Genomic DNA, 26,756 nt, shown 5'->3' with positions numbered 1-26,756 from the left:
TCGTGAGCACACTCAAGCAGCCCTATAATTAGGCCCATGTGGTGAGGAACTAGGGCTTCCTGCCAACATCCATAAGTGAAAAATATTGGAAACAGATCCTCTAGCCCCAGTCAAGCCTTCAGATGAGTGCAGCAGACACCTTGACTATATCCTCATGAAAGACCCTGAGGCAAGAACAACCCAGCTTAGCCCCTCTCAAATTCCTAATCCACAGAACTTGAAAGAGAATAAACGTTCACTGTTTTAAGCTGTGAAATTTGGGGGTAATTTGTTATGCAATAGTAGATAACCAATAGATTCTTTTTTGGCCCTGTGGTTAAAGGTCTGCTCTTCTCTAGGGAAAGGGGCTCCAGTCCTGGGTCTGGTCCCTCTTGCAACTACAGGGGCCACTACAGCACCCACAGGCCAAGGTACAAACCACAGACACTGGGCCAGGCTGCCTATGTACTCACAGGCTGTTTATTTATCCGAGACTAAGGATGAGAGAGAGAGGATGAAGAGAAAAACCAGATGCCTCAAGGTGGTAGAGCTGATGGGAGAAATGAACAGAAAGGCTCCTCCTCTTTCTCTTGACACAGACCCCAGGGAACTCCAGCTTCAGATGGGGCCTCTGGGGACAGTTTAGGGGCCCCTGGGAGGCCTGGCAGTTGTCAGCTAGGGTCAAGATCCCCAGAGGGGCAGGTCCCGGGCTCGGAATGGCTTCTGCGTACACAAAATATCTCTCCACAAAAGGCACTGGTGTGGGTCGGGGGAGCAGCAGGGAGGCTACCACATCACTGGCAAGATCCACTGTGTCCTGAGTCTGGGTCCCAGCCTCTCTCAGGGGCTGGGTCTCTGCCTCCTTGTTCCTTTCCTCTCCCTTCCCTCAGCCCAGTGGTAAGCAGGCAATCAGCGGAGGGCCAGGTCAGGCCATGTGGTGGACACCCCCTCTTCAGGGCTAATGCATCTGACGACCTCTAGGCTAAGAGCCCCAGACGGGTGACTTTGGCCGAGAGGAAGGAGTGGATGATGAAGACCATTGTTTTGGGGCATGAATGCAGGTCCAGCTGCTGCAGGGTGGACGGAGAGAAGGGTCAGGAGCCCCATCCAGCCTGGGCCCCCGGACAGCATCACCCCCCAGCCCCTCCACTCACAATCTCTCCTTCAGCGCCCCCGAAGTCCAGGAAAAGGAGACTGGCACCATCGTCGGAGGACATCTGCAGCTTCTCAAAGGGTTGTCGGAGCAGCACAACTTGGGCCGCACCTGGCTCAGCCGCCCACAGTGTGAAGCCTTTGTCAATATGCACAGAGAGGCTGCAGGGACGGCCGTTCCATGTGCAGGCTGTGGGGAGGGTGTGGGCATGGGCACAGCGACACCTCAGAGACCGCAAGCCCTACCTCCAATCCCCACTGGCAGCTCCAAAAGCGGAACTTGAATGCCACTGGAGGTGGGAGGCTCACTGTCAATGCCATTTGTACACCCACCCTGTATAGAGTCACCCACACTCTGAAATACAGGATGAGCAGGCAGAAAACCTATACCCCACTTCCAGTCCCACTGCCAGCAGCCAAGGTGGAAAGGGGGAGCTTCAACTCTGCTTTGGACAGGAGGCCCACTCCCTATAAAGGCATCAGCAGACCCACCAAGCATGGCCTTTGGAGACCTTAGAGGCCTGTAGACTTGCCCAGTTAAATGTGAATATCAGATAAGCGATGGATCATTTGGACATACTTAGACCAAAACATTATTTGTTGTTTTACCTGAAATTCAAATCTAAGTGAGTGTCCTGTATTTTTTCTGGCAACCCTACTCCAAGTGCCATCTCTCATATCCTCACCAGCAGAGTCACAAAGCCGGCACGAGAAAACCCCTGGGAAAAGTCTCACTACCTACCAGGGCACCTGCACATCCAAAACAGAGGGCCCTCAGAGACCCCAAATCCCACTCTCTCTCCCCCTCCTGAAGCACCCTAAAGAAGGAAACTTGAAGGCCCCTGGGGATAAGAGGTTTGTTACCAGAAAGGCACTCCCAGATCCACCCAGCCCACCTGTCGACACCTCCTGCACACCCTCAGCAGCCCGGTGACAGCCATCCACCAGCTGGCGGGTCCAGGCAGCCAGCTCCTGCGGTGACTCCACGCTGAACAGGTGAGTGTCCACACCGTGGCGCGTACCCGTGCGCAGGGCAAAAGAGAGCTCTGCATCGTAGGACAAGGAGCCCTTGGAGGGGCCTGAGTGCACCAGCCTGGGGGCAGGGGGCAGAGGGCTAAGCATGAGGCCTCAGGCAGCAGGGAGGTAGTTCTGGGCCACGTGGGTGGTTACCTGGGAAGGGACCCTGCGACTCCTTTACCACCTAATGTGGGGACAGGACTTCCAGACAGCCACTGATTGACTCACAGGAGACCATCTCCTGCCACCCTTCCCCTTGCCCCCTCGGCTCCAACTGTTCTGATGTCTTCAGACACGCTAAGCACACTCCTGCCTCAGCACCTCTGCGGTTCCCTCTGCCGAGCACACGCTTCCCTGATTATCTGCATTGCTCTCTCCCTCACTTCCTTCAGACCTTTGCTCAAGTGCCATCTCCTCTGAGAAGGCTTCCCTGACCTCTCTGTCTAAAGTGGCACCCTCCCTATCACCCACTAGCCTTACTTTTCTTTATGGTACCAGAAGTTATAATTACTTTTCACTGTTTTGGTCGGCTTTTGTCTTTTTCTCCAGAATATCATCTAGGGTACAAATTTTTGTCTAATTGTTCGCCACTATATTCCCAGCAACTAAAACAATGTCTGACATATAGTAGGTGCTCAGTAAACATTTGTGACCTGAATTAATGAATCACTTAATTAGGCAGGCAATTCATGACCTGCTTATCCCTGGTAGGCAGCAGGCTCCTGACACGTACGCCAGAGCCCAGCCCAGAGTGAGGAGACATGGACAACAAGGGCCGAGACCCCGCAGCTTGACTCTCATTTGCTGTGTAACCTTGGGCAGTTCAATGCCCCACTCTGGGCAGCAGACCCCAGAGTTCTGTTCCTTAGCCCTCTTTGCTCCTCACTCCACATACTTTCTCTTGTAGCTTCATTCCCCCTTGGAGCTGCTTCTGATACCCAGTCCCCTACTTTGCAGCCCTAAACTACAGACCCACAAGTCTCCAAGTTTCCTACCCAAGCTCCCTACCTGTCCCTCACACACTCTGGACTCAACTCAGCGTCTTGCTCTGACCTCCTCCCTTTGCACTCCCACCCCCAGTCCCACTGCTCCCCCAGACACAAGCTCCAAACCTCCCATTCATCCATTCATCCGGACACCTCCCTCACCCTCCCCATCTGGTGAGTACTAAGCCTGGTTAATTTTACCACCCATGTGTTTTCCAATGCAAATGCGGCCTTGCTTCTCCATCTGCTGCCTCCACCCACCTCCACCAGCTCTCCTGCATGACTGCTCCCATCCACCCCCACCCCCAGCATATTTTCCAGGTGGCAGCAACATGGATTCTTTTAAAACACAACCCAGGGCTTCCCTGGTGGCGCAGGGGTTGGGAGTCCGCCTGCCGATGCAGGGGACACAGGTTCATGCCCCAGTCCGGGAGGATCCCACGTGCCGCGGAGCGGCTGGGCCCGTGAGCCATGGCCGCTGGGCCTGCGCGTCCAGAGCCTGTGCCCCGCAACGGGAGAGACCACAAGGGTGAGAGGCCCGCGTACCGCAGGAAAAAAAAAAAAAACACAACCCAAAGAGCCACCTCACTCCCAGGCTCAAACTCTTCAACTCTGCCCCAGCTCTTAAGATAAGGCTAACATTCCTTAACCAGCCAATAGAGGCGCCGCAAGATCAGGCCCTGCCAACTCCCTGCCTCCCCATTTCCTGCAGAGAGTCTACAAACTGGTTACAGCACACGCACAGTTCCATGAACGTGTGAGAGCCCTTCATGCCTCTGTACCGTTGACTATGTTGTTCCCTCTGTGTGAGATGCTTTTCCAACCTTTCTTAAATAGCAAACTTCTACTCATCTGTCAAAGTCCAGCTCAAATGTCACCTTCTGCCCGAAGACTTCCCCCACCAGGCCAGGTAGAGTTAAGTGGTTCCTACAACTCTGCATCCTAAAGTCTGTTCCCGGGTCAGTCTCCCCTGCCAGGCTGGGGACTCCCTGAGGGCGGAGCCTCTGGGGGCTCTCTGTCTCCTGAACCACACAGCACAAGGTTGGGCAGAGTAGGCATCAATGAATGAGTGACTGGTGGGACCTCATATCCTTCTGTTCCAAGCCCCCATTTTACAGATGAGGAAACCAGGGCCCAGACAAGGCAGAGACTCGCTTCAGGCCACCTGGGGAATAACTCAGGGCAGGATAGGGCTGGAATCCCCAGCTTCTGAGGTCCATCTAGAGCATCACTCCCCAAGCTCTGGGTGGGACACACAGTCCTGCCTGTCCGCAGATACCTGGTGGTGATGAGCGGGGCAGTACGGGCCGGCCGGCTCAGGGCCTCACGGGTCTGGGGGAGACAGCAGTAGAGGAGCAGCTCCTTTTCGGTCAGCAGGGCCAAGGTGGGTGCTGTGCCCCCACTGGGCAGCTGCAGGGGGCAAGGCAGCAGTGAGGAGGGACGGAGAGGGGAGAGGTCAGAGGGCCAGGGAGGGGTGAGGCAGTGAGGGGCAGTGGGATTTGGGTCAGCTCCAGGACAAGGGAAGAGTGGGGAGGATAGGTCCCGGGCCCTGCAGGCACCTGCTCAGTCAGCCAGCCGATCTGCTTGATGTCCTGGCTCCCGGCTGTGCTGGTGGCTGACAGCAGCGCCTGCAGCTCGTCCTTGACCCAGGGCATCAGAGCGTTGACCTGGGCTTGGATGGCAGCTGCCCACGACCTGGCGCTAGCCTCATCCTTAGCCCTCAGGAAGAGGGTGTCCCGGCCATCTGCTGAACAGATCTCCAGATACCTGCAGGCACAAATGAGGTACAGGGGAGGGCCCGTCCACTGGGCTGCAGGTACCCAACCCTGAAATCTGGCCCAGGAAACCCCATCTACCACAAAACCAGAAGAAACCACAGGGGATGTCCATGACAGAATCAGGAGCGACACTCGCTGCAGGGCTCCAGCCACAGTTGTTGGAGCCTCATGGGGCTTATCTATCTTATCTCAGGATAAGAGAGTATCTCACACACACACACATAGGCATATACACACAAACACACACACTCAAACATGTGTGACGGGGGCCAAAATTATCACTGTGCGAGGATTCATGATTTTGCCCTGTCCTCCTGGTTTCTAAGGAGAAGGACTGTCTTGCTGGGCCATCTCCCAGGTTCTCCTTTGTGGTACAGAACCAAAGTAACGCACTGACGGGGTAGGGGTGTGGACACAGCAACTGAAGAGGCTTGGTAGCCTGAGATGGTCTACATAAAAAGAGGTGGGGGGCAGGGAACTTCCCTAGCAGTCTGATGCTTAGGACTCCATGCTTCCAATGCAGGGGGCACGAGTTCGATCCCTGGTTGGGGAACGAAGATCCGTGGTGTGGAAAAAAAAAAAAAAAAAAAGAGCTAGGGAATGGAGAAGGGAAAAGGGCAGGGAGAGAAAAAGCCACACAGGTAAGTGTGGGGGAAAGGTTTCAGGGAGGTACAAGAGGAGTTAGTGACAGGGAGAGGACTTTCAAATGTTCTGTGGGGCATTAAAGATTCACTCCCCTTTGGCTTTTCTGTAAACAGTGAAGTGGGTCAGAAACTGGAGAACGGCTCACACACATCCATTCCAATGCCCTCCGCCTCTGCCTTCCTCCACTACAGAGCTCCCTTGCAGCTAGCCCTGGCCAACGACCCAGTTCTGACCGATGAGAGAGAGAAGGCTCTGGGGAGGGTGTCCCTTCCCAAATGAAAGGTAAAGCGTTCCCAGCTGTGGTAGTTAGTTTCCAAAGGTGGCCTCCACCAAATTCATCCCTCCCTATGCACACGGTGCACCTCTCTCATCAAGAGGTGAAGCTTCTTTCTCCTCTACTTGGCCTCGTGACTTGGTTTGACAAATAAAATGCGGCAAAAGTGCCATTCCGGCATTCCCAAGCCATCATGAAATCCAACTAGCCCGAGGCCACCCACCTTGAGAAGAACAAGCTAGCCATACAGAAAGGTCATACGGAAAGCGGAATGCTTAGCCAGCCTCCAGCTGTTCCAACCACCCCAGCTGGCACGTGGGTGAAACAGCCATCTTGGACTTCCATGCCCAGCAGATACCACATAGAACACAACTGGCCGGCTGATCCAGCCCAGATTACAGAATTGTGAAAAATAATAAACTGTTATCTTCTAAGCCACTAAATTTTGGGATGGCTTGTTATGCAGCAATAGAACAAAATACCAGGAGAAAAGTTCCTTTGTCCTTTGCCTTCTTCCTGTCTGGAATATGGACACATGCGTGGAGATGCAGCCACCATCCTGCTTCCAGGAAGAAGAAAATCCACAATAAAGATGGCAGAAGGGGAATTCCCTGGCAGTCCAGCGGTTAGGACTCCGCACTGTCACTGCCAAGGGCACGGGTTCAATCCCTGGTCGGGGAATTAGAATCCCACAAGCCATGTCATGCGGCCGAAAAAAAAATTTTTTAAATAAAAATAAAAAAAGGAAGCTGGGAGCCTGATGCCTTGAGGGCATTCTTGAGCAGCAACAGCAGCCTAAACAGCTGACCGCTGGACTTCTTTTTAAACATGTGGAAAAATTAACTCTTCACTTATTAAGCCATTTCGTGCTGGGGTTTCTGATACTTGCAGCCCAATGTAATCCTAACACTAAGTAAAAGTTTGAAATATTTTTCATTACATTTTGGTTACCAGATTGTGTTCCTTTGACTGGGATATTGTGCTGATATGGAAACCCAGTTATATTCAAGTTACACATATGTACACAAATCAGGCACATGTACATACATGAGTATACACATACAAATATTAACACATATGCACAAATCTACACCCCTGCCTGTGCAAATGCTCACATATACCCACAAACGCTTGTATTTAAATGCCATCTACATGTAGACATACATAGAAATATAGGTACACACATGCTTCAGGTGATGTCTGGGATCAGGCTGGGATCCACAATTAACCTAAAGTTCTATCAGTCTCAGGAAGGACTGACACCACCTCACCTTCACCCAACACACAAGGCCCCTTTAGTGGAGCACCTGTAAGTGACCTGTGATTCACTAGTTCTTGCCTCATGGGGGCAGGCTGGGGCTGGGGCAACAAGCAGGGCCAGGAGATACGGATGCTGAACATTAATCAGCCCTTCAGGGCAATGCTGGGCATTGGCCTGGCATTGAACCTCAGCTGTAACTAGGACCCACAGCACAAGCCTTTTATGCCCAAGCCATATACACACCACCCCAATACTGCACACCGCGTTTAATCAACATAGACTGCATTCACCACCATCATCACTCAAGCACCTGAAGCTTCTGAAGCAGAGAGGGCTACCTGGAAACGAGGCAAGCTCCATTCCTTCCAGGTTGTGTGATCTTGGGCAGGTTACTTTCTCTGTCCTCATCTACAAAATCGGGGTGAAATAATAGGACTTTGCCTGTAGGGTTGCTGTGACAGTTAAGTTGTGCGTGATAAACACTCAGTAATGTTGGCTGGTATCAATCTTATCATCGGTGTTAAAGGCTGCGCAGAGGTAAGGGATGGTAACCTTCCACGGCCCTGACACAAACGTTACCAGACATCTCAGAACCTCAGCGGAGTTGGAAGAGACTTGAGGGGATCACTGAGTCCGATATCCTTGTTTCACAAAGGGGAATCTAAAGGTTAGTGAGGAAAAGGGACTAGTTCAAGGAGAACCAAGACTGGAATCCAGGGCTCCTTGGCAGACCAAGTTCCTCCTCAGATGTGAACTGCCCAGAGGGAGAAGAGAGAAGCAAAGCACACTATCATCCCCATAACTTCACCCTTGCATCCATTCAACAAACATTTCTTAAGCACCTACTACGTCTGTGCATCGTGCTTGCCACTTTGCAACACAAGGGAATCTTTCCTTTGGCCCCACTACCTAACACGAGGGCATGTCTGTCTGAGTTGCCCCCTACGCCAGGCTTACCTGGTCTCCGGGTCAGTGGGGGTGCACCTCCTCGAGACATATGTCATCTTCAAGGACATGTGTTTGGCATCATGGAGGTCCCGGGATGGGAGGCCAGGGGAGGAAGGCTGCCGCTGAAGGGGTGAGGCAGGAGGCGAGTCCCAGCCAACCGAGGTCCCACTGGCAGAGTTCTTGAAATATGGTGAGACCTCTTTCATGTACTTGACTGGTTAGGGGAGAGGTCAGCAGTTACCACTGTGACATGGGCTCCCACGTAGCACACATCACAATTGTCACTAATTCATTAAAAGTTTAATTTATGTCCACTATCACTATCCTCCTCTAGGCTAAAGTCTCGGACAGGGAAGCATGGTAGAAAATTCTGGGTGCATGCCACCATCCATTCTCTCACTTTTCCCTTGGTTTATAGACACATGGCCACTTGGAAGAAAGACTACATTTCCCAGCCTCCTTTGCAGCTAGGTGTGGCCACATAACTAAGTTCTAACCACTTAAGTTTAAGTGTTTAGAGCTTCAGGATGGTTGCTTAAAGGGAATGGGCAACAGCTGCAGCAAGGCAGTGAGAGGACACCGGGAGTCAGAAGATGTGACTGCTCTGTCACTGTCCCATTGTTTGCCTCTATCTCTTCAGTCTTCTCATCTGCAAAAAGGAGGGGCTGCATGAGATAGTCCTATGGTGAGGCTGCTAATTTTCCTCCAAGATAGTGATAAACTTCCATCTTAAGACTTCATTTTCTAGGTTCCCTTGCAGCTATAAGTGCCCATTTGACCAAGTCTGGCCAATAGGATGACAGCAGAAGAGATGTGTGCAGCTACCAAGTTCTGCCCATTAAAGAAAGGGGCACGCCCTGGTCCAGGAAGATCCCACATGCCGCGGAGCAACTAAGCCCGTGTGCCACAACTACTGAGCCCATGTGCTGCAACTACTGAAGCCCACGTGCCTAGAGCTGCAACAAGAGAAGCCACCGCAATGAGAAGCCCATGCACCCCAACGAAGAGTAGCCCCCGCTCGCCACAACTAGAGAAAGCCTGCGCGAAGCAGCAAAGACCCAGTGCAGCCAAAAATAAATAAATAAATAAATAAATAAATAAATTTAAAAGAAAAAAGAAAGGGGCACGACCTTCCTTTCCCTGTCTTTTCCCTTGACAGGTTGAGCTGGCTAGAACACAGGCTGGTGGGGCACCATCTTGACCAGGAGAACATGAGCCACACTCTAAAAGGCTGACTAACAAACAGAAATAAATGGATGCTGAGACTCTGGACTGCCATGTCAGACTTGAACTGTTACATAAGAAAGCAAGGAGCCTCTATTATATTTAAGCCATAGTATTTTATGGGGATCTGGTTACAGCAGCACAACTTGTACCCTAACCAATATGATGTCTAGAGGCCCTCTTAGCTCTGACCAGTCATCACTGAGTGAGTATAGTGGACTCCTTCTAGAATAGCATTGTCCAACAGAGACAATGATTTCTATGATTATGAAAACGTTCTCTGTATACACTGTCCAGCACAGTAGCCACTAGCCGCATGTAGCTATTGAGTACTTGAAATGTGGCTGGTACAAAATTCAGAGGAACTGAACTTTTTATTCAGTTCCTCTGCCCAACTGACCCATAAAGTCATGTTCTGACATGTGATCCTGCTCTCCTGGCTATGTTAGCTGGACCAGGGGTCAACCCCTTACCCACACTAGGCTACCCAAATTGAGACTGTTGAGAGATCCTACACTAATGTCTTGAACACACTTGAAAGCTATAGGGGCAACCACCTTCTGCAGTGAGGACAGAGAAGAAGAGAGAGCTAATTTGTAGGGAGAGAAAATCAGTGGAGATGCATGTTGAGAGACAGAGGGAAAGCCCTGCCAGGCATCTGCTAATGTTCTGGTTTCTGATACTCCTCATTTAGAAAGTCAGACTGCCATTCCAACAGGAGTTATGATATTTGCAACCAAAAGAGTCTTGACTGGGGCCTGGATTCCATGCCTTTTGACAAAAGGAAGATGTCAGTAACAAAGGGCAGCTAGAAGTGAAAGGCAACATGATGACAAGGGTTGATCTGAGAAGAGCTTGGTGGGAGAAGAGTTTCAGAGACAAGTCAGTTTTCTTGAGCACCTAATATGTGCCAGGTGTTGGACTGGCTCTAGGTAGGACTGGGATGGTAAACATGTGACACTTGAGCTACCACTTGTTTATCCCTTGCTCAAGGAAGTCATCACAAATCAATCATAGTGTTCTATGGCAGCCATAACCAATCAATTAAAGCTAACTGATAATAAAACATTTTGGCATTCTTATTCTATCAATTAGTTGAGTTTGGCTGCAAATAATAGAATATATGATAGTGCGTTAAGCAATAAAGATATTTATGATTTCATGTAACAAGAAGTCTAGAGGAAGGCAATTTCAGGATTGGTTCAGTGGCTCAATGACATTGGATCCTGGATAGGCCTCTCTGCCATTGGATCTCTGCCATTCTCTGGCCTTCCCCTCATGACCACAGGATGGTTGCAACAGGCTCAAGCTAATCATTCCTTACATGACAAAACCCAAAGCAAGAAGGGAGGAGGCAGGCAGAAAAAGGGCTGTCTCCTCACATCTCCCTCTTATCAGAGAGGTAAATATTTCCATGAAGCCTTATATCTCATTGGCCTGACTGGGCTGCATGCCAGCTTCTAGCAAATCATTAGTAAGAGTGAATAGTCATGATTTATTTAGACCAATCACAATTCAGCCTCTAGGGCTGAGCATATTCCCACCCAATTAAATCAGGCTCTGGTAGCATGGAAGAAGGGGAAATGGTTGGAAGACAGACAACCAGTAGTGTCTGCCACATCTGTCCCAGCAACTGGACTGTTCCCAATTCTGATGAGCAGCAGTCTCCTATCTCTAAAATGAGCTGCTAGAAGGACAGTGTGTACATCAAAGTGGTTAAAAGTCTTGCCCGAGCACTGGTCTCTCTTCTCCCAGCCAGGCTGTCCCCTCTGCTGCCCTACTGAATAGTACCTATGCCTGCTAGCCCTTGGGCAGCCTCTCTTCCTCTCCTCTCAGCCACCTCTACTCCCATGGCCATCTGGCTTGCTAGCCATCTGATGTCTGCAGTCAAGGCCCAGTCAGTATGCTCTGCCTGTGAACGGACAGACCAGGAAGGGGCGGGGAAGCAGTTCTTGGCCCAGCTCCCTGGAAGAACCACATAAGAAGCTATTTCTGTTGCAGGAGACTGGCCCTGAGGCTCAGATAGGATCCAAGGCAAACAGGGGTGAAAGTGAGAGGGAGTTACAAGCCCTGTTGGGGTTGGAAGAGAAGTTATATTGAAAACAAGAGCAGATTTTTTTGAGAGAACTAAGCCTAGGTCTGAAGATTGGGAACTAAGACTAAAAATGACTCATCCTCACCATTACAGCAATGACTTACCCCAGGATTATGTCTCAAGGGGTGATAGAGGTGGGACACATCACAGCCTACCTGACAGCCAAACCATTCCCCTACTTTTTTTTCTCCTTGCTAACAGAACCCAGAGCCCAAAAGGCTGGGCTTCTCCCCAGCCCAGGGGGAAAATCTTGACTGGTCAAAGCAAATCATGATCATTCCATCCCTCTTGCTTGTGATTAGCTTAGAAAGGGGCAGATGATACAATTCTGTTCAATGAGCTGTGAGGGGAAATATACTCCCTTCCCTTCCTCTTTAGCCTTTAGAAGTTGCTTGGGGGGGTGGGGGGAGTTGGTCCTAAACCGATGATAGTCACTTTGACCCCAGGATTGGGGTCCACACACTGAGGATGGTGAATCCTTAAATTAATCCACCCTGGAGCCATGCTGACTTTATGTATTCTGGAAGAAAACGTATTTTCTTCAATGTTTAAACCTCTTTGAATTGGGTTCCTGTTACTTGCAGACAAAAGCATCCTAACTAATACAGCACCCACCCATTCCCCCCACTCCGACTCAGGCTGCAACTGATATATCTCCCTACTATAATTAACTACGTCCCTCCCCTGCTCAAAGCCATGCTCTGGCTCCCTGCACTCTTCACCCAACTGCAAGGCTCTCCAGGACCTGAGCCCTGCCTACCTTGCTGACTTTACCTCCTGCCACATCCCCAATCTCGCTCTCTAATCCAATTATACTGACCTCCTCAGAGCTCTCAGAAGCTGTAGGAGCTTCCAAATGCCTTTAAAAACGCAGTTCTCCCTGCACAGAATGCCCTTGGTACATGGTTTGGAGACAGGCACTCTAGGATTTGAATTCCAGCTCTGTCTAGCTATGTGATCACGGACGAGGTAATTCACCTCTCTGGCCCTCAATCTGCATAATGATGTCTACCTCAGAGAGACGTTATAATTAAATAAGATGATATAAAACATATGACACAGGTTCCGCCCACACTTAGAACTCTGCTGTGATTTTGTGTGTTGGGGCTGTCTCTCGCACCAAACTGGGAGCTCCTAGAAGACAGAAACCAGGCTTGATTCAAACCCAGAGTCAGTGCTCTGTGAATGGGGAAATGAACGCCAGGGCAGGACAGGTTCGTTCAGCAGGCGGGAGAAGGTGCCACAGCCCGGAAGGTCCTGGCTCAGCTCAGACATCGCCTCTCTAGGAAACCTTCCCAGATACCCGCTCTGGAACCTCCACGCCCACCACCTCTGCAGTCCCCTAGACCCCACTTCCCTATGTGTCCATGTGGGAGTCCGTGTTCTCCTCCAGGCTGGGAGCACTGTGAAGGCAGCGACCCTGACTGCCTCGTCTCTGTACCCCCCAGAATCCAGCAGGGATCTCCGATGCTACGTGCTCAGCAAATGAATATTTGTCACCTTTGAAGCCAGAGAAACTACCAGAGGCCCTGCTCACCCAGGCCATCCCAGAAGTGGGTCCTCCTTCTCCTCTCCCACAGGAACATGCTATAGATGGACAGCATACCAGCTGGTGTCTGAAACACGGCTTGCATTTCACCAACCAATCAGCCTGTCCCAGAGTGGGGGTGGGGTGCTGGGGCCCCCAGAGTGTGGCCATAAATAGCCCAGCTCTGAGGCCTCCTCCCTGCTCTGATTTCTGCCTGAGTCACCCAGCCAGGCAGGGCGGGGCTGCCCAAAGGCAGTGTCCTAGAGAGCTGAGGGCAGGACCATGACCCTGTGGCCAGCATTCTTGAGACCCCCAAGGATAGACCCAACTGGTGTCCACACCCTCCCCAGCCAAACCTCTGGCCCAGGAGCCTGGTAAAGCAGATACGTGGGCCCTTCCTCCTCAGGAAAGTTGAAACAGACACAGGACACCCTGCCCCTTCCAGATGCCCCGATTGCCAGCTCTGCCAAGGAGAGAAGCCAGCCCTGACCCCAAGGAGCCAGGAATAGATTCCACTAGAAATGCAAGGAACAGAGGCAAGGCAGGACCATTTGCCTGGCCCAGGACAATTGGGAGGGAACATATGTGTTGCAGAGAGAAGGGGATACATCTGTTCTGGCTCAACACAGTATCCCCAGTACTTATCCCAGTGCTCAATAAATGTTTATGACTGAATGTCTTGGCTTTGAGTCTTGGCTAAAGCCTGTCCCCTAAGCTCAAGCTGTTCCTTGTCTGTTCAGTGGGTGCTCATTTACTTGCCCCTGCCTGAAAGTACATGATCTATCCATTTGCTTACTAGTCTACAGCCTCTCTCCTCTAACCAAAATGTCAGTTCCATGAAGGCAGGGACATGTTTCCTTGCTTTTTAGGGTATCCCCAGCATCAAGAATAGTACCTGACATATACCTGGTAATCAGTAAATAAGAAATGTGTTAAATAAATGAATATTGACAAGCCTGGGGCTTCTCAGGATGGAGACAACATTGAATTGGGCTCTAGAGTGAGGCAGGCTTGGGTTTAACTTCCTTGCTCTGTGACCCTGGACAAGTGACTTGACTTCTGTGAGCCTCTACATCTTCATCTTTATAATGGGAGTAAAATATATCTATCTCCTAACATACTGAGATTCAATGCTTGTAAAGCACTTTGTCCTGCCTGGCATAGAATAGGTCTTCAATAAACAGCAGTGTGGTTATTATTTCTGCTACTATTCTTAGTATGACAGTATAAGGGGATGAGCACAGGATGTCATGACAGACAGACAGACAAAGATTTCAATCCAGGCCCTGACGCTTACTCTCCAGCCTTGGCAAGTCCCACAGTCTCTCTGAGCCTCAGTTTGCTTGCCTATATAATTGGCACTGATATGCCAGCTTTCTGAGTAAGGCATTGCGAGGATTCAAGTCCAAGTTTCCCACCTGCCCACCCAGGATGCTGAGGAGAGGACTTGGCATTCCAACGGGCTCTGGATGATCTTTGAGGTCCTGCTGGTCCAGCAAGGCTGGACTATACATAGTTCCCAGCCACTGGCAGGCCTTGCAGCAGAGCTGCCTGGATTGCCACACTCTGGGGCATAAAATCTGACCTTCCACACCCTTGTACAGTATAGGGGGCACCATCTATCAAGATCCTAAAGGCACATGAACACTTTGAACATGCAATACCCTTTGCAGGAATCCCCTTCAGATAACGTTCACAGGTGCATAGAGGGGTCATGGCATCATTGTCTATGGCACAAGAGGCTAGGAGCAACTTGAATCCCATGAATAGGGGTTGCTAAATACAAGAAGTGAGCTCGGGACTTCCCTGGTGGTCCAGTGGTTGAAAATCCGCCTTCCATGCAGGGCACGCGGGTTCGATCCCTGCTGGGGGAACTAAGGTCCCACATGCCATGGGGAAACTAAGCCCACGCGCCATCTCCCAACTAGAGAGAAGCCCGTGAGCTGCAACAAAAGATCCTGCATGCCAACGAAGATCCTGCGTGCTGCAGCTGAGACCCAATACAGCCAAATAAATTATTTTTATTTTTAAAAGTTGAGTTCCTGGCAGACCACTCAGTCCTGTTCACGGCTACATCCCCAGTGCCTTACATCGAGTCTTGGCATAGAGCAAGGGCTCAATAAATATTTGTGAGACGAATGTCTGAATCCCAATAATGGGATATTATGCTACCATTTAAGAGAATGAGGACTTGCCTGGTGGCACAGTGGTTAAGTAAGAATCCGCCTGCCAATGCATGGGACACGGGTTCGAGCCCTGGTCCGGGAAGATCCCATATGCCACAGAGCAACTAAGTCTGTGCACCACAACTACTGAGCCTGCACTCTAGCCCACGAGCCACAACTACTGAGCCTGCGTGCTGCAATTACTGAAGCCCACGCACCTAGAGCCCATGCTTCGCAACAAGAGAAGCCACCACAATGAGAAGCCCGCGTACTGCAACGAAGAGTAGCCCCCGCTAGCCGCAACTAGAGAAAGTCCACACGCAGCAACAAAGACCCAAACACAGCCAAAAATAAATAAATAAATTTATTTTTAAAAATAATAATAATAAAGAGAATGAAACAGAGCTACATGTGCTGAGTTGGAAAGAGGTCCTCAACTTGCTCAATGATAAAAACAAATATGGAAACCTTTCTCTGGAAGTGTGTGAAAATATTAGCCATAGGTATGAGAAGAGAGTGCTTTACACTCTCCTGTTTGTTTTTTTTGTAATTAAGGATATATTACTTTTCACATTTTTTTTAAACTCTATTTTTCAAAAATATACTGTCAGGGTCTGGGGAAGGGGCGGCAGGTGCCATGTTGGGCCACAAAGGTGGCAAGAAGCCCCTGAAGGCAATTCAAGCAGAAACAGAAGAAGGAGCAGAAGAAACTTGAGGAGCTAAAAGCGAAGCCCCGGGGAAAGGCCCCTGACCACGGGTGGAATTAAGAAATCTGGTAGGGACTTGCCTGATGGTCAGTGATAAAGACTCCGCCTTACAATGCAGAGGACACGGGTTCAATCCCTGGTCAGGGAACTAAGATCCCACATGCCGCGGGGCAACTAAGCCCGCGCATCACTACTGAGCTCGCACAGAGAGCTGCAAACTACAGAGCCCACGCGCCCTGGAGCCTGCGCACCACAACTAGAGAGAAGCCCGCGTGCCACAACAAAAGATCCCACATGCCTCAACAAAGATCCCGCATGCCGCAACTAAGACCCGATGCAGCCAGAAATAAAATTAAATAAATAAAAAAGTAATAAATAAATCTGCAAAAAAAGGAAATCTGGCAAAAAGTAATCTGCTCCTTGTGTCTGAGGCGATGATGATCATTAATTCCATTCCTGTTTAAACATCTGGATTCTCTGCCATAACATCTGTTGCCACCTATAGCTAGAATGAAGTGTTGTCTTGGAACATACTGTACATTTAAGAATAAACTTTGTTAAAAACAAATAAAAGGGCTTCTCTGGTGGCGCAGTGGTTGAGAGTCTGCCTGCTGATTCAGGGGACGCGGGTTCGTGCCCCAGTCTGGGAGGATCCCACATGCCACAGAGCGGCTGGGCCCGTGAGCCATGGCCGCTGAGCCTGCGCATCCGGAGACTGTGCTCCACAACGGGAGAGGCCACAACAGTGAGAGGCCCGCATACCGCAAAAAAAAAAAAAAGAATCTGCCTGCCAAGAGCAGGGGACACGGGTTCGAACCCTGGTCGGGGAAGATCCCACATGCCGCGGACCAACTAAGCCCCTGCGCCACAACTACTGAAGCCTGCGTGCCTGGAGCCCGTGCTCCACAACAAGAGAAACCACCGCAATGAGAAACCCGTGCACTGCAACGAAGAGCAGCCCCCACTCGCCGCAACTAGAGAAAGCCCGCATGCAACAAGGAAGACCCAACGCAGCCAAAAAATAAATTAATAATTAATTAATTTTTTTAAAAAAATTTAAGAATATGGGTTTTGACATCTGACAGATCTGACCTCAAATTCCATCTCTGCCCCTGTGTGACCTCGGGCAAAAGCTTCACCTCTCTGAGTTTCAGTGTTCTCATCTGTAGAATGGAATGAATAATGTACCTTGAATCATAAGGGTGGTTTTGAGGATGCAACGAGAAAGCATATGGAAGGCACCTAGCACAGTATCCAGCACACTGTAGGTGCTCATTAAACAGCAGACATACCATCACTATCATTAACATTCTTATCATTATAATTTCCACCACCACCACCAGCAGCCAAGCTCACATAGCTAATCAAGGCCAAAACCTGCCTCCAGAGCTCCACAAGCATTTTAATCAAAGATCCAGGGAACAGGCCAGGACTGAATTAAGCCAAGTTTTGTCTGTGGGGAATCACATGGCCCTAAGCCATATGGGTGTGCAGCCAAATTAATGTTTTCTTGAGAACAATGATTAGAACAACAGGTCTTTGCAGCCATGGGAGGACTGGACGGGGGCTCCATTCATGCCTCTGTTCCCAGAACACAGGTCCCTCAGGCACCTCTCAGGCACAGCATCACTCGGCTAAGCTGCATGGAGTGGCCTCAAATTAGCTGCATCCATTAATAACATCCCACTTTTGACAGTGGTGATGTATTGAGCCAAATTTCAGGCAGGACACTTGGCAGTGTCCATCTCCCAGGCGATGAGCTGGCAGGGGCCTGGCCTTGGAGTTCTGAGGACTCACAGTGGAAACTCTCAGGGATCAGTCAAGCCCAGCTTGAGCCTTAAGCCCCATCTTAAACATTTAGGAAAGTGAACTGCAATTGAGGAGGTTAAAGGCAAAGTAGAAACGGTCAGGGATGTCCCCTAGGTGATCATTCCCCCCAAACTCACCAACATCTAATGTGTGCTGGGCTTGGTGCCAGGCTTGGGGCTCTGAGGCAAACTACACATGACTCCTGCCTGCAGAGACCTTCAGGTTTACTGGAGAAAACAAAAATGCTGCTGCTGATGTGATGACGACAAAGGTTGACATTTATCAAACGCTTACTGTGTGGAATTGTGCCATAAACCTCAAATGCATTGTCTCATCCTTATAAATAGCAAATAAAATAATGAGTGCCTACTTATGCACACTGGTCCCAGCATGTTACATGCATTATTTTTTTATGTTGCAAACAGCTATGAGAGGTAGGTATTATCCAAGGCAGAGTCAATAGTGGCCTCTGCAATCAGACAGACCTAGTTTTGAATTCTGAGTCAGCCAATTTATTAGTTGTATGTCTTGAAGAAAGTTATTTATTCTCAACAAATCTTGGTGACTTTGTCTGTAAAACAGGGATTATAGCAATTCCTACTATTCTCTGTGTCTTTTATGTACATGCTACTCTATGCCTGTATCTTTTTTTTTTTAATAAATTTATTTATTTTTGGCTGCATTGGGTCTTCGTTGCTGTGCGTGGGCTTTCTCTAGTTGCGTTGCTGTGCGTGGGCTTCTCATTGCGGTGGCTTCTCCTGTTGTGGAGCACCGGCTCCAGGCGTGCGGGCTCAGTAGTTGTGGCTCACGGGCTTAGTTGCTCCGTGGCATGTGGGATCTTCCCAGACCAGGGCTCGAACCTGTGTCCCCTGCACTGGCATGCAGATTCTTAACCACTGCACCACCAGGGAAGTCCCATGCCTGTATCTTTTAAAAGCCTGATCTTTGTGTGGGGTGAACCTTCTCTACTTTGTACAAAGTACTAAAATTGGCTTTATTCATTTTTGTCCTTTAGTATTATTTTTTAATGCATCACAGGCTCCCTGTTACCTGTGTCTTGTCAGCCTCACTGCAGGTGGAGGGAGGGGAGGCATTTGGCTGTCCCTCCCTTTTCCCCCAGGCCTGGTCTCCAAGGGCCCAGGCTGGCCCTGCTTCCAGATCCTTGCACACAATGGGCCTCTCTAAGCAGCAGACAGAGGCGTGTTGGCTGTCAGCTTGGGTCCAGACTCTGGTCACAAATACATCGCTATAGCTGAGAATAGGCTCAAGACACTTGTGCAAACTCCTGCCCTCAGAGAGGAAAAGGTCTAGAAGGCAGGCTGGGGTTGCTGATACCCAGCTGAGCCCCTGACTTAGGCCAGGGAAGTAGGGTTCTGGCTGGCAACTGCAGTTTGCTAGTGACATCTTTTCTTCTAGGATGTTCTCAGGAAGCTCTGTACCCAACAAGCCCCAGACCTCAGGAAAGATGCCCAGCTGCCCTGCCAAGTTCACATCCAAAGGACAGGCCATGGGCCCTTGGAGGTGGTCTTAGAAGTGGGATGAGGGCAGGGAAGTTCTGAACAATGTGACCAGTGATTGGGTGCTTGGGAGGATCCTAAGCCCAGAGAGGCTTCCAGGAGCTCTGGCTCCAGACTGGGGCAGCTGCCCAGTCTCCACAAACTCCCCCAAATCTCGAGGACCAGTCACAACCCAGCATCCTAGATCCCTCATGTCTTCCAGGCTTTTCAGATCACCTGTGCGATTCAAAGAGTCTTGACGCCAGTGCTCGCCCGCACTGGGTGGAATTACCTCCTTCTACAAGCCTGCTGGAGAGCAGCTCAGACAGAGACTTCAACTAAGAAAAAGCTGGGAAAAAACTAACATGAAGGCTACAACCTCGAGACTCCTCTTTTTATTCAAACCTGCTTAGGTCAAACCACCACCATCTCCCTCCTGCTCGTGGCCCCAGCCTCTTTGTTGCCATTCTGCATCTACTGTTGCCTCCCTCCAAACCAGGTTGATGCTGTAAAGCCCAGAGCTGACCATGTGGGCCTCTGCTGAAAACCCTTTAACCGCTCTGTTTCCCTCCAAATTCCTTTAGTCTGGCACTCAAGGCCCTGCAGAATCTGTCAGTCTGAATAGCCCTCTCTTTCTCCACTCACACCTAGGCTCAGATAAAGCTGAATTACTTCCCAGGAAACTCCGCAGGTAAGTCAAGTCATTTCACCCCTTCGTGGTTTTGCTCACACAGCTCCCCTTCCCAGAATGCCCTTTCGCCACCCCATACCCACATCTGCTTATTGTTCATAAAGTGCCAGCATCCCCTCCTCCAGGAAGTCTTTCCTGACCACCGGCCTCCTCCAATCCCTGCGCAGACCCCATCTCAGCACCTGTGACAGGATGGTGATCTGGTAGGTTTGCTCAGCTATCTGCCCCACGAGACTGAGAGTCCCCTTGAAACCACTGAGTAGAGCAGTACAAAGGGAGGAGGAGAGAAAGAGAAAGCAGGAGAGGGCTGTCATCCAAAAGGGAGGAAAAATACCAGAAGATTATAAACAACTTTATGCTGAGAAATTTGACAATTTAGATGAAATGGACAAATTCCTTGCAAGACATAAACTACCAAGAAAAGAAAAAAAACAGATCATCTAAATTGCCTTATTAAAGACATTAAAATCGGGAATTCCCTGGCGGTCCAGTGGTTAGGACTCCGCACTTTCACTGCAGGGGTCCAGGGTTCGATCCCTGGTAGGGGAACTAAGATCCCACATGCTGCGCAGTGTGGCAAAACAAACAAACAAACAAAAAAAACCTTTCTATAAAGGTAGCTTCCCTGGAGAATGCTACCAAACATTTAAGGAGGAAATAATACCAATTCTATATAAATGCTATGGGACAGGAGGGGAGTCACTAACATTTATAGAGTGCCTACCTTGTGCCAAATCCTATGCTGGGCAAGAGGCAGGCCAGGCTCCATCCAGCAGCCTGGGGCAGCGTTTGCCAAGGAAAGCTCTTGCCCTATGAAAAGTCTTAGAGAACATAAGTGCTGGAAACCCTCAGTCCTGGGATGTTACACATGGTATTTCTCTTCCCTACTTTATGTGCAGCAGACATTGCTAATCAATTCCAGCTCCTTTCTGCTGAGCCCAGATAAGACCTCCCAATCTTTCCAAATATGGAACTCTCAGCAGCCACCAAGGAAGCTAACACTCGAAAGCTGTTGGTCATCTCTGATCTAGCTTAACCCCAACAGATATGAAAACTGAGCCCCAGAGAAGACGAGGGTCTTGCCTAAGGCCAGATTAATTACAGAGCAGACAGGATTTTAGACGCTGATTTTTAAATAGTTTGTGTGGAGAAGACAGTGTTCATATTTTGTCTCCCCCACTCACTGGTGGGCTCCTTCAGGAAGGGCCGGGTCTGCTTTAGCTTCTGACCCAATGTTCTGCAAATCAGGTACATAGTAGGTCTCTGGAAATGCTTCTTGGCTTTAGTGAGGAAGGAATGGAGTAAATGAGGTAGAAGGCTTGGGTATTAGCCCCGAAACCAGGAGACGCTTCAAACGTCTAACACTCAGAGATGCTACCCTCTCAGAATGATCCACACTGAGAAGGCAGATAGAGACATTCTTTACCTAAAGATGAGGAGGTGAAGGGGACCTTGGCGTGGATCAGAAATGTGTCTACAGTAGAAATTTTACCATCCATGGACTAAACTTTCAAACAGCAGAGACTAAAAGAGCTTTTCAAGTCAACCAAAATATGACATTTTGATGAATTTCAACTGTTTAAACTGCATTACTGGCTATAAATATCAGTGATGAGGCATATGGGAGGGAAAGTCTCCTATATCCATATCATTAATGTGTGATCTTGTTATTTAATTTTGCTGTTAAAATATGATTGATATACTTAAGCTTTTAGGGACCAATACTGCAGAGTCAGCTTTCAGTATATATTTTTAAAATGCAACAGTAGCATTTAAATAGACACACAGTACATTTAAATAGATAATAAAATATAAAATAAAACAAAACAATAGAGAATTTAGGTCAAGAATGCCAAAGATCACCCAGGGATCCAGAGCCTGTTTGTCTCTGTGGCCTCTTGGAGACCTCTTTGGGGACACAAAGGCAACCTATCAGGATCTGAGCCTGGGGCTCAGCTCCGCAGCTTCACTGGCCATGGCATTCTCCATCAGCCCCCGCCACCTCCGTGTGCCTGTTCTGGGCCAGGAGCCAAAGACACATTCTTCAGGCCCCCATGGCTTCCGGAACTGAGAGAGTGGAGTTTTTTTGGGGGTTTGGTTTTTGGGTTTTTTTAACATCTTTATTGGAGCATAATTGCTTTACAATGTTGTGTTACTTTCTGCTGTATAACAGTGAATCAGCTATATGTATACATATATCCCCATATCCCCTCCCTCTTGCATCTCCCTCCTACCCTCCCTATCCCACAGAGTGGAGTTTGATGAAAGGGCTGAGCAGAGCAGAAACCTCCTGGCAAAAGGCAGAAGTTGGGACCACCCCAGCAAGAGACTGTAACAACCTATGGGAAACCGAGTCCCGGAGAAAGCCAAGGTCTCATCTAAGACCCACAGTGACGGGATAGTGGAGGGGAGCTACCAAGTCCCCCCCGCCCAAAAATAATACTCCTCTCTGAGTCTAGCTGGAAGTATTTGATGTCCTGCTACATAAAGGCCAATTCCCCTCCCACAGCAAGATGGGTCTCAGGGTTTTAGGAGAACTCAGAGTTGAGAGCTCCCCTGGCTCCTCAGGAAAGAATCTTAGCCGCCCCATTGCCAGTCCCCGCCCTTCTCTGCCCCTGAGTCACTCACTGGGTGGCAGATCCTGCCTGCCATGGACCTTTTGTCCAACTTCCACAACCCAGTAAGGCAGAAGTTACATCCCTGCCCTACAGATGAGGAAAGTAAGGCTCAGGGGAATGAGGTGACTCGTCCAAGGCCACAGAGCTAGGGAGTGGGAGAGAGGAAATGAAAGCCAGGTCAGCCTGGCTCTGGGCCACCACCCTTGCTGTCTCAAGGCGGATCCCCAAGTTCTGTTTCTGTTTTCAACCCTGCCCACCTCCCAGCCCACACTGCATGAGGCCTGGGGAAGGTAGGGAAGAACTGAACACCCCTGGGGTCCTCAATGCTTACCCTCAAGCACCACCTCTTTGCCTGTCTTCTTTAGGACTTGCACCGCCTCATCATGGGTGGCAGAGGAAAGGTCTTCCCCATTCACGGACAGGATGGCATCCCCTACAAAGAGGGCCTCCGTCTGGTCGGCTGCCAGGCCCTTGAAGATCTTGGAAATGAGAATAGGCATCTTGTTCTCTCGGCCCCCTGCACAAGCACGGAAAGAGGAAGAAACTGAGGCAGACACTCCAACACTTGCGAGTCACATCGAGGCAAAATTATTTCTGAAGGTCTCTCACCGTGTCCAAACCAGTGCTGGGAAATGGGGAGTGGAGAGTAAAGAGAATCTCAGAAAAGAGCCTTAGAAGTTAGGACACTAATAACACTTGCAAGTCATTTTCTAGATTTATAATGTTATAATGTATCTTTTGGTTAAATGCTTTGGGTGTTCACCAGTGTTTGAGTAACTTACAAGGTGCTTCAGAAACTTTTTTCTTATTTTATTTTGGATTTTAAGCAATTTTCCCATAATGGGGGAACCCACTGATAGCCTCTAATCAAGAATAAAGATAGAGGGCTTCCCTGGTGGTGCAGTGGTTGACAGTCCACCTGCCGAGGCAGGGGACACGGGTTTGTGCCCCGTCCGGGAAGATCCCACATGCCGCGGAGCGGCTGGGCCCGTGAGCCATGGCCGCTGAGCCTGCGTGTCTGGAGCCTGTGCTCCGCAATGGGAGAGGCCACAACAGTGAGAGGCCCGCATACCGCAAAAAAAAAAAAAAAAAAAAAAGAATAAAGATAGAAGTCAGCTATTGCTATGGCCACGAAGGATCTCTTTAGCAATCAGAAAGCTTTACAACCTAGGATCCAGGCTAGAAACCAAGGCCTTAGAGTCTAGAGATTTCAAAAGCCTATCTGGGGACTTCCCTGGTGGTGCAGTGGTTAAGAATCTGCCTGCCAATTCAGGGGACATGAGTTTGAGCCCTGGTCCGGGAAGATCCCACATGCCGCAGAGTAACTAAGCCCGCGTGTCACAACTACTGAGCCTGCAAGCCACAACTACTGAGCCCACGCACCACAACTACTGAAGCCTGAACGCCTAGAGCCCGTGCTCTGCAACAAGAGAAGCCACGGCAATGAGAAGCCCACGCACCACAACAAGGAGTAGCCCCTGCTCACCACAACTAGAGGAAGCCCGCGCACAGCAACAAAGACCCAACGCAGCCAAAAAAAAAAACCTAATACATTTTACCACATTGCTTTATTTCTAAATTCTTGAATGTCCTTTTAAAATCAGAAACAGTAATAACAGAAATAACACCATGCTAAATGCTTTCAATCTTGTCTCGTTGCATCTCCACAACACCCCAGTCACACAGGCATGCTCAGATTCCTACTGGGAAAACTGAAGTGTGGAGAGAAGCCCCTTGCCCAAGGTCACCCAGCTGGTTAGCGGCAAAGCCAGTATTTGAACCTAGGTCTCCTGGCTCCAGAACCAACACTCTTAACTCTATGGTAGACTGCAAGTCAGGCCCTCAGGTATCACACTAGTGCTCCATCCTCAAAGATGAGGAACAAGTGGCCCAGGTCATAATTCCAATGTCACCCAACAAACTGGTGGCAGAAGTAGGACTGGAATGCCTCTCCAGACCCCCACACAGGCCCAACAGTTTGTTCATTGCACCACACAGAGCGTAAGACCTAGGAAAGGAAGGAGTTTCTATTTATATCTATCTGCCCTCTTCTGCCTGAAATTAGGGACTTCAGTTCAGTTTGAATCCATGATTATTCTTGGATGCCTGGGCTGGGCTGGACCCTAAAGGAAAGGTCAACGTCGCAACAGGAGCCCAGTCTCCATACATGAAGAACTGAATGGAGCTGGTATTCCCCTGACACCTCCAAAAAGTACCCCTACTCCCACCTGGAAGTATGACGCTAGGAGGTAACTTTATGTGACCTTGGAAAGTCCCCCTCCTCTCCAAGACTCAGTTTGTCCATCTGCAAAATGGAACTCTGTGTGAACTCTAAGTTCCTTCCTGTTTTAACACATTGAGTGTACAATTTCTGGATTGATCTGTTGCCCTATCCCATGCCGGAGTTTGAAGGCAAAACTGGTGCCCACTCCCTGGCTTTCCCATTTTCCCCTTTTAGATCCCTTTGGTTGGCTGCATGGAAGTTTGCCCTTCCATGGGGAAGAACCGACTCCTCTCACTCTCTCGGGGCCTCATAACTGAGGTTCAAATCCCAGCTCTGTCGCTCACTGACTGTGTGACCCTGGGAAAACCATTTTACTTTTCTGAGTCTCAGTTTCTTCACCTACTAAATGAGGATTATGCTTCCTACCTTTTAGTACTTGTTGCCAGGATGAAGTGGATCATGAGCCTAGAGTACTGGGCACAGCACTTGGCACACAGTGGTAGCCAAGTCACCACCATCCCCACCCCTTCAGGAAGGAATGGTGAACCCAACAGCTGGGGTGTGCAGTTTTTTTAGCACGAGGTTAGTTACTTTGGGAGTCTCTCGTGACCTCTATTCTTCCTCTCATCTAACAGCCATAATTCTCCAGGCACCTACTATGTGCTGGCAGGGTGAGTACTTTGGACTCCTGTTTTCATAGAAACATCCCAATTCTACCATTACCCTCATTATATAGCTGAGGAAACTGAGGTCCGGAGATGGGAAATGACTTGTCTAAGTTCACACAGCTGACTCTGGACTTCAGTCTGGGTTGCCCCCTAAAGAAAGCTGTCAGTACTGGGGGCTGAGAGCCCATCTCAATCCTGTGGAAGGTGGAAATGGTCAGATCAGGAAACTCAAACCCAGCTGTTAGGGCTCTTCACCTAGGTCCACAGCCTTTCTAGGTCCTCAGATTTCTAGGTCCTTTCTGGCCCCCTGTCTGTGAGCCCAGCCCAGCTGGCGCCTCCAGCTAGTCTCCAATCTCCCCACCAGCCATGCTTCCTACTCCAGGCCTTACTCCTCCCTCCCACCTCGGTTGTGTCTTGAAGACTTCCCCCTCCCTGCCCCAGTAGCACCCCAGGCCTCAGTCTCCTTTCTCCATCCTTTGCTCTCCTGGGGTCCCTGTTGTTCTTGATCGCCATGCAACCCTAGACTAGGCAACCAGTCTCAGATCTCTTTGCCTCCACACAGAACTCCCCACTCCCCACGTGTCCTTGGTGAGTCCCCAACGCCCTCCACACCTGTGCCTTCTGACTGAGACCTCAAAGCCCTCTCCGACCTTGGTGCTCCTGGTGCCCTCGGTTCCCTCTGTCCTCTCAGACAGAAGCCATCCAACTCCATGTCCTCAATACGCTGCCAGCCCCCGCGACCTCTGCGCCCTCGGCGGTCCCACAGACACCACGACCCGTACCCTCGGTGGCCCCGCGCCCACCTTTAATGCTGATACCCAGCCCGCCGGCGTCGGCCTTGCGCACCGTCACGCGGCGCCGCTGGAGCAGCAGCGCCTCCGGCAGCGGCGGGGACTTGGCGCCCGGTTCGGCGGCGCCGTTCAGCTGCGCGGGCTCCGGCTCCCGCTGGGCACCGGGCTCCGGGCCGGGCTCGCCATCGGCGGGGCTCACGGTCAGCGCGTCCTCCTCTAGACTGAGCAGCACCCGCTGCCACCGGTCGCCTCCAGTCCCCGAGCCCGCCCCGGCGCGCAGTTCCAGCAGCCCGGTGCGCGGGGCACGCCTGCCTGACGCCATCTTCGCCTCCGAGCCCCCGGGCCGCCGCGCTCGCCCTGCCCTGTAGTGCCCGGCCCGCTCCAACCCAGCGCCTAGGGCGCAGGGCAGGCGGGGCCCGGCTGGGCCAGCCGCCACCCTACCACTGGCCTCTGGGGGTGGAGCCTAGAGGGGCGGGGCTATATGTGGGTGTGGCTAACGGTTAGTGGCGTGGCCACAGTCAAGCTAGAGAGGGGCAGGGGCGGGGTCCAAGAGCCGAAGGATATGCTGTGGGACTACATGGGGGTGGGGTCATAAGGGTGTCCGGGCGGCGCCACGAGTTAAAGCAACCAGCAGATGAAGTGGGATGGAGAGGGCCATTAGGGGGCGGAACTTCGTGTCAGCGGCTGGACCCTAAGACCC

General features: G+C 50.4%; 1 protein-coding gene across 1 annotated transcript; it reads right to left on the bottom strand.

Moving 5' to 3' along the window:
* Positions 1-431: 431 nt before the first annotated feature.
* On the bottom strand, positions 432-26,439 carry SNTA1 (syntrophin alpha 1). The gene is made up of 8 exons (XM_060124397.1): positions 26,069-26,439; positions 22,705-22,890; positions 8,050-8,254; positions 4,694-4,901; positions 4,414-4,544; positions 2,028-2,224; positions 1,134-1,321; positions 432-1,049 (listed from the first exon to the last, which is right to left on the bottom strand). Exons 1-8 carry the CDS (start codon positions 26,376-26,378, stop codon positions 957-959), a joined length of 1,518 nt encoding a protein of 505 aa, XP_059980380.1. The 5' UTR covers positions 26,379-26,439; the 3' UTR covers positions 432-956.
* Between the last annotated feature and the right edge of the window lie 317 nt (positions 26,440-26,756).

This window comes from Lagenorhynchus albirostris, chromosome 15, assembly GCF_949774975.1.
Source record: "Lagenorhynchus albirostris chromosome 15, mLagAlb1.1, whole genome shotgun sequence".
Classification (NCBI taxonomy): domain Eukaryota; kingdom Metazoa; phylum Chordata; class Mammalia; order Artiodactyla; family Delphinidae; genus Lagenorhynchus; species Lagenorhynchus albirostris.
This window is presented reverse-complemented; position numbering and strand designations above follow the sequence as displayed.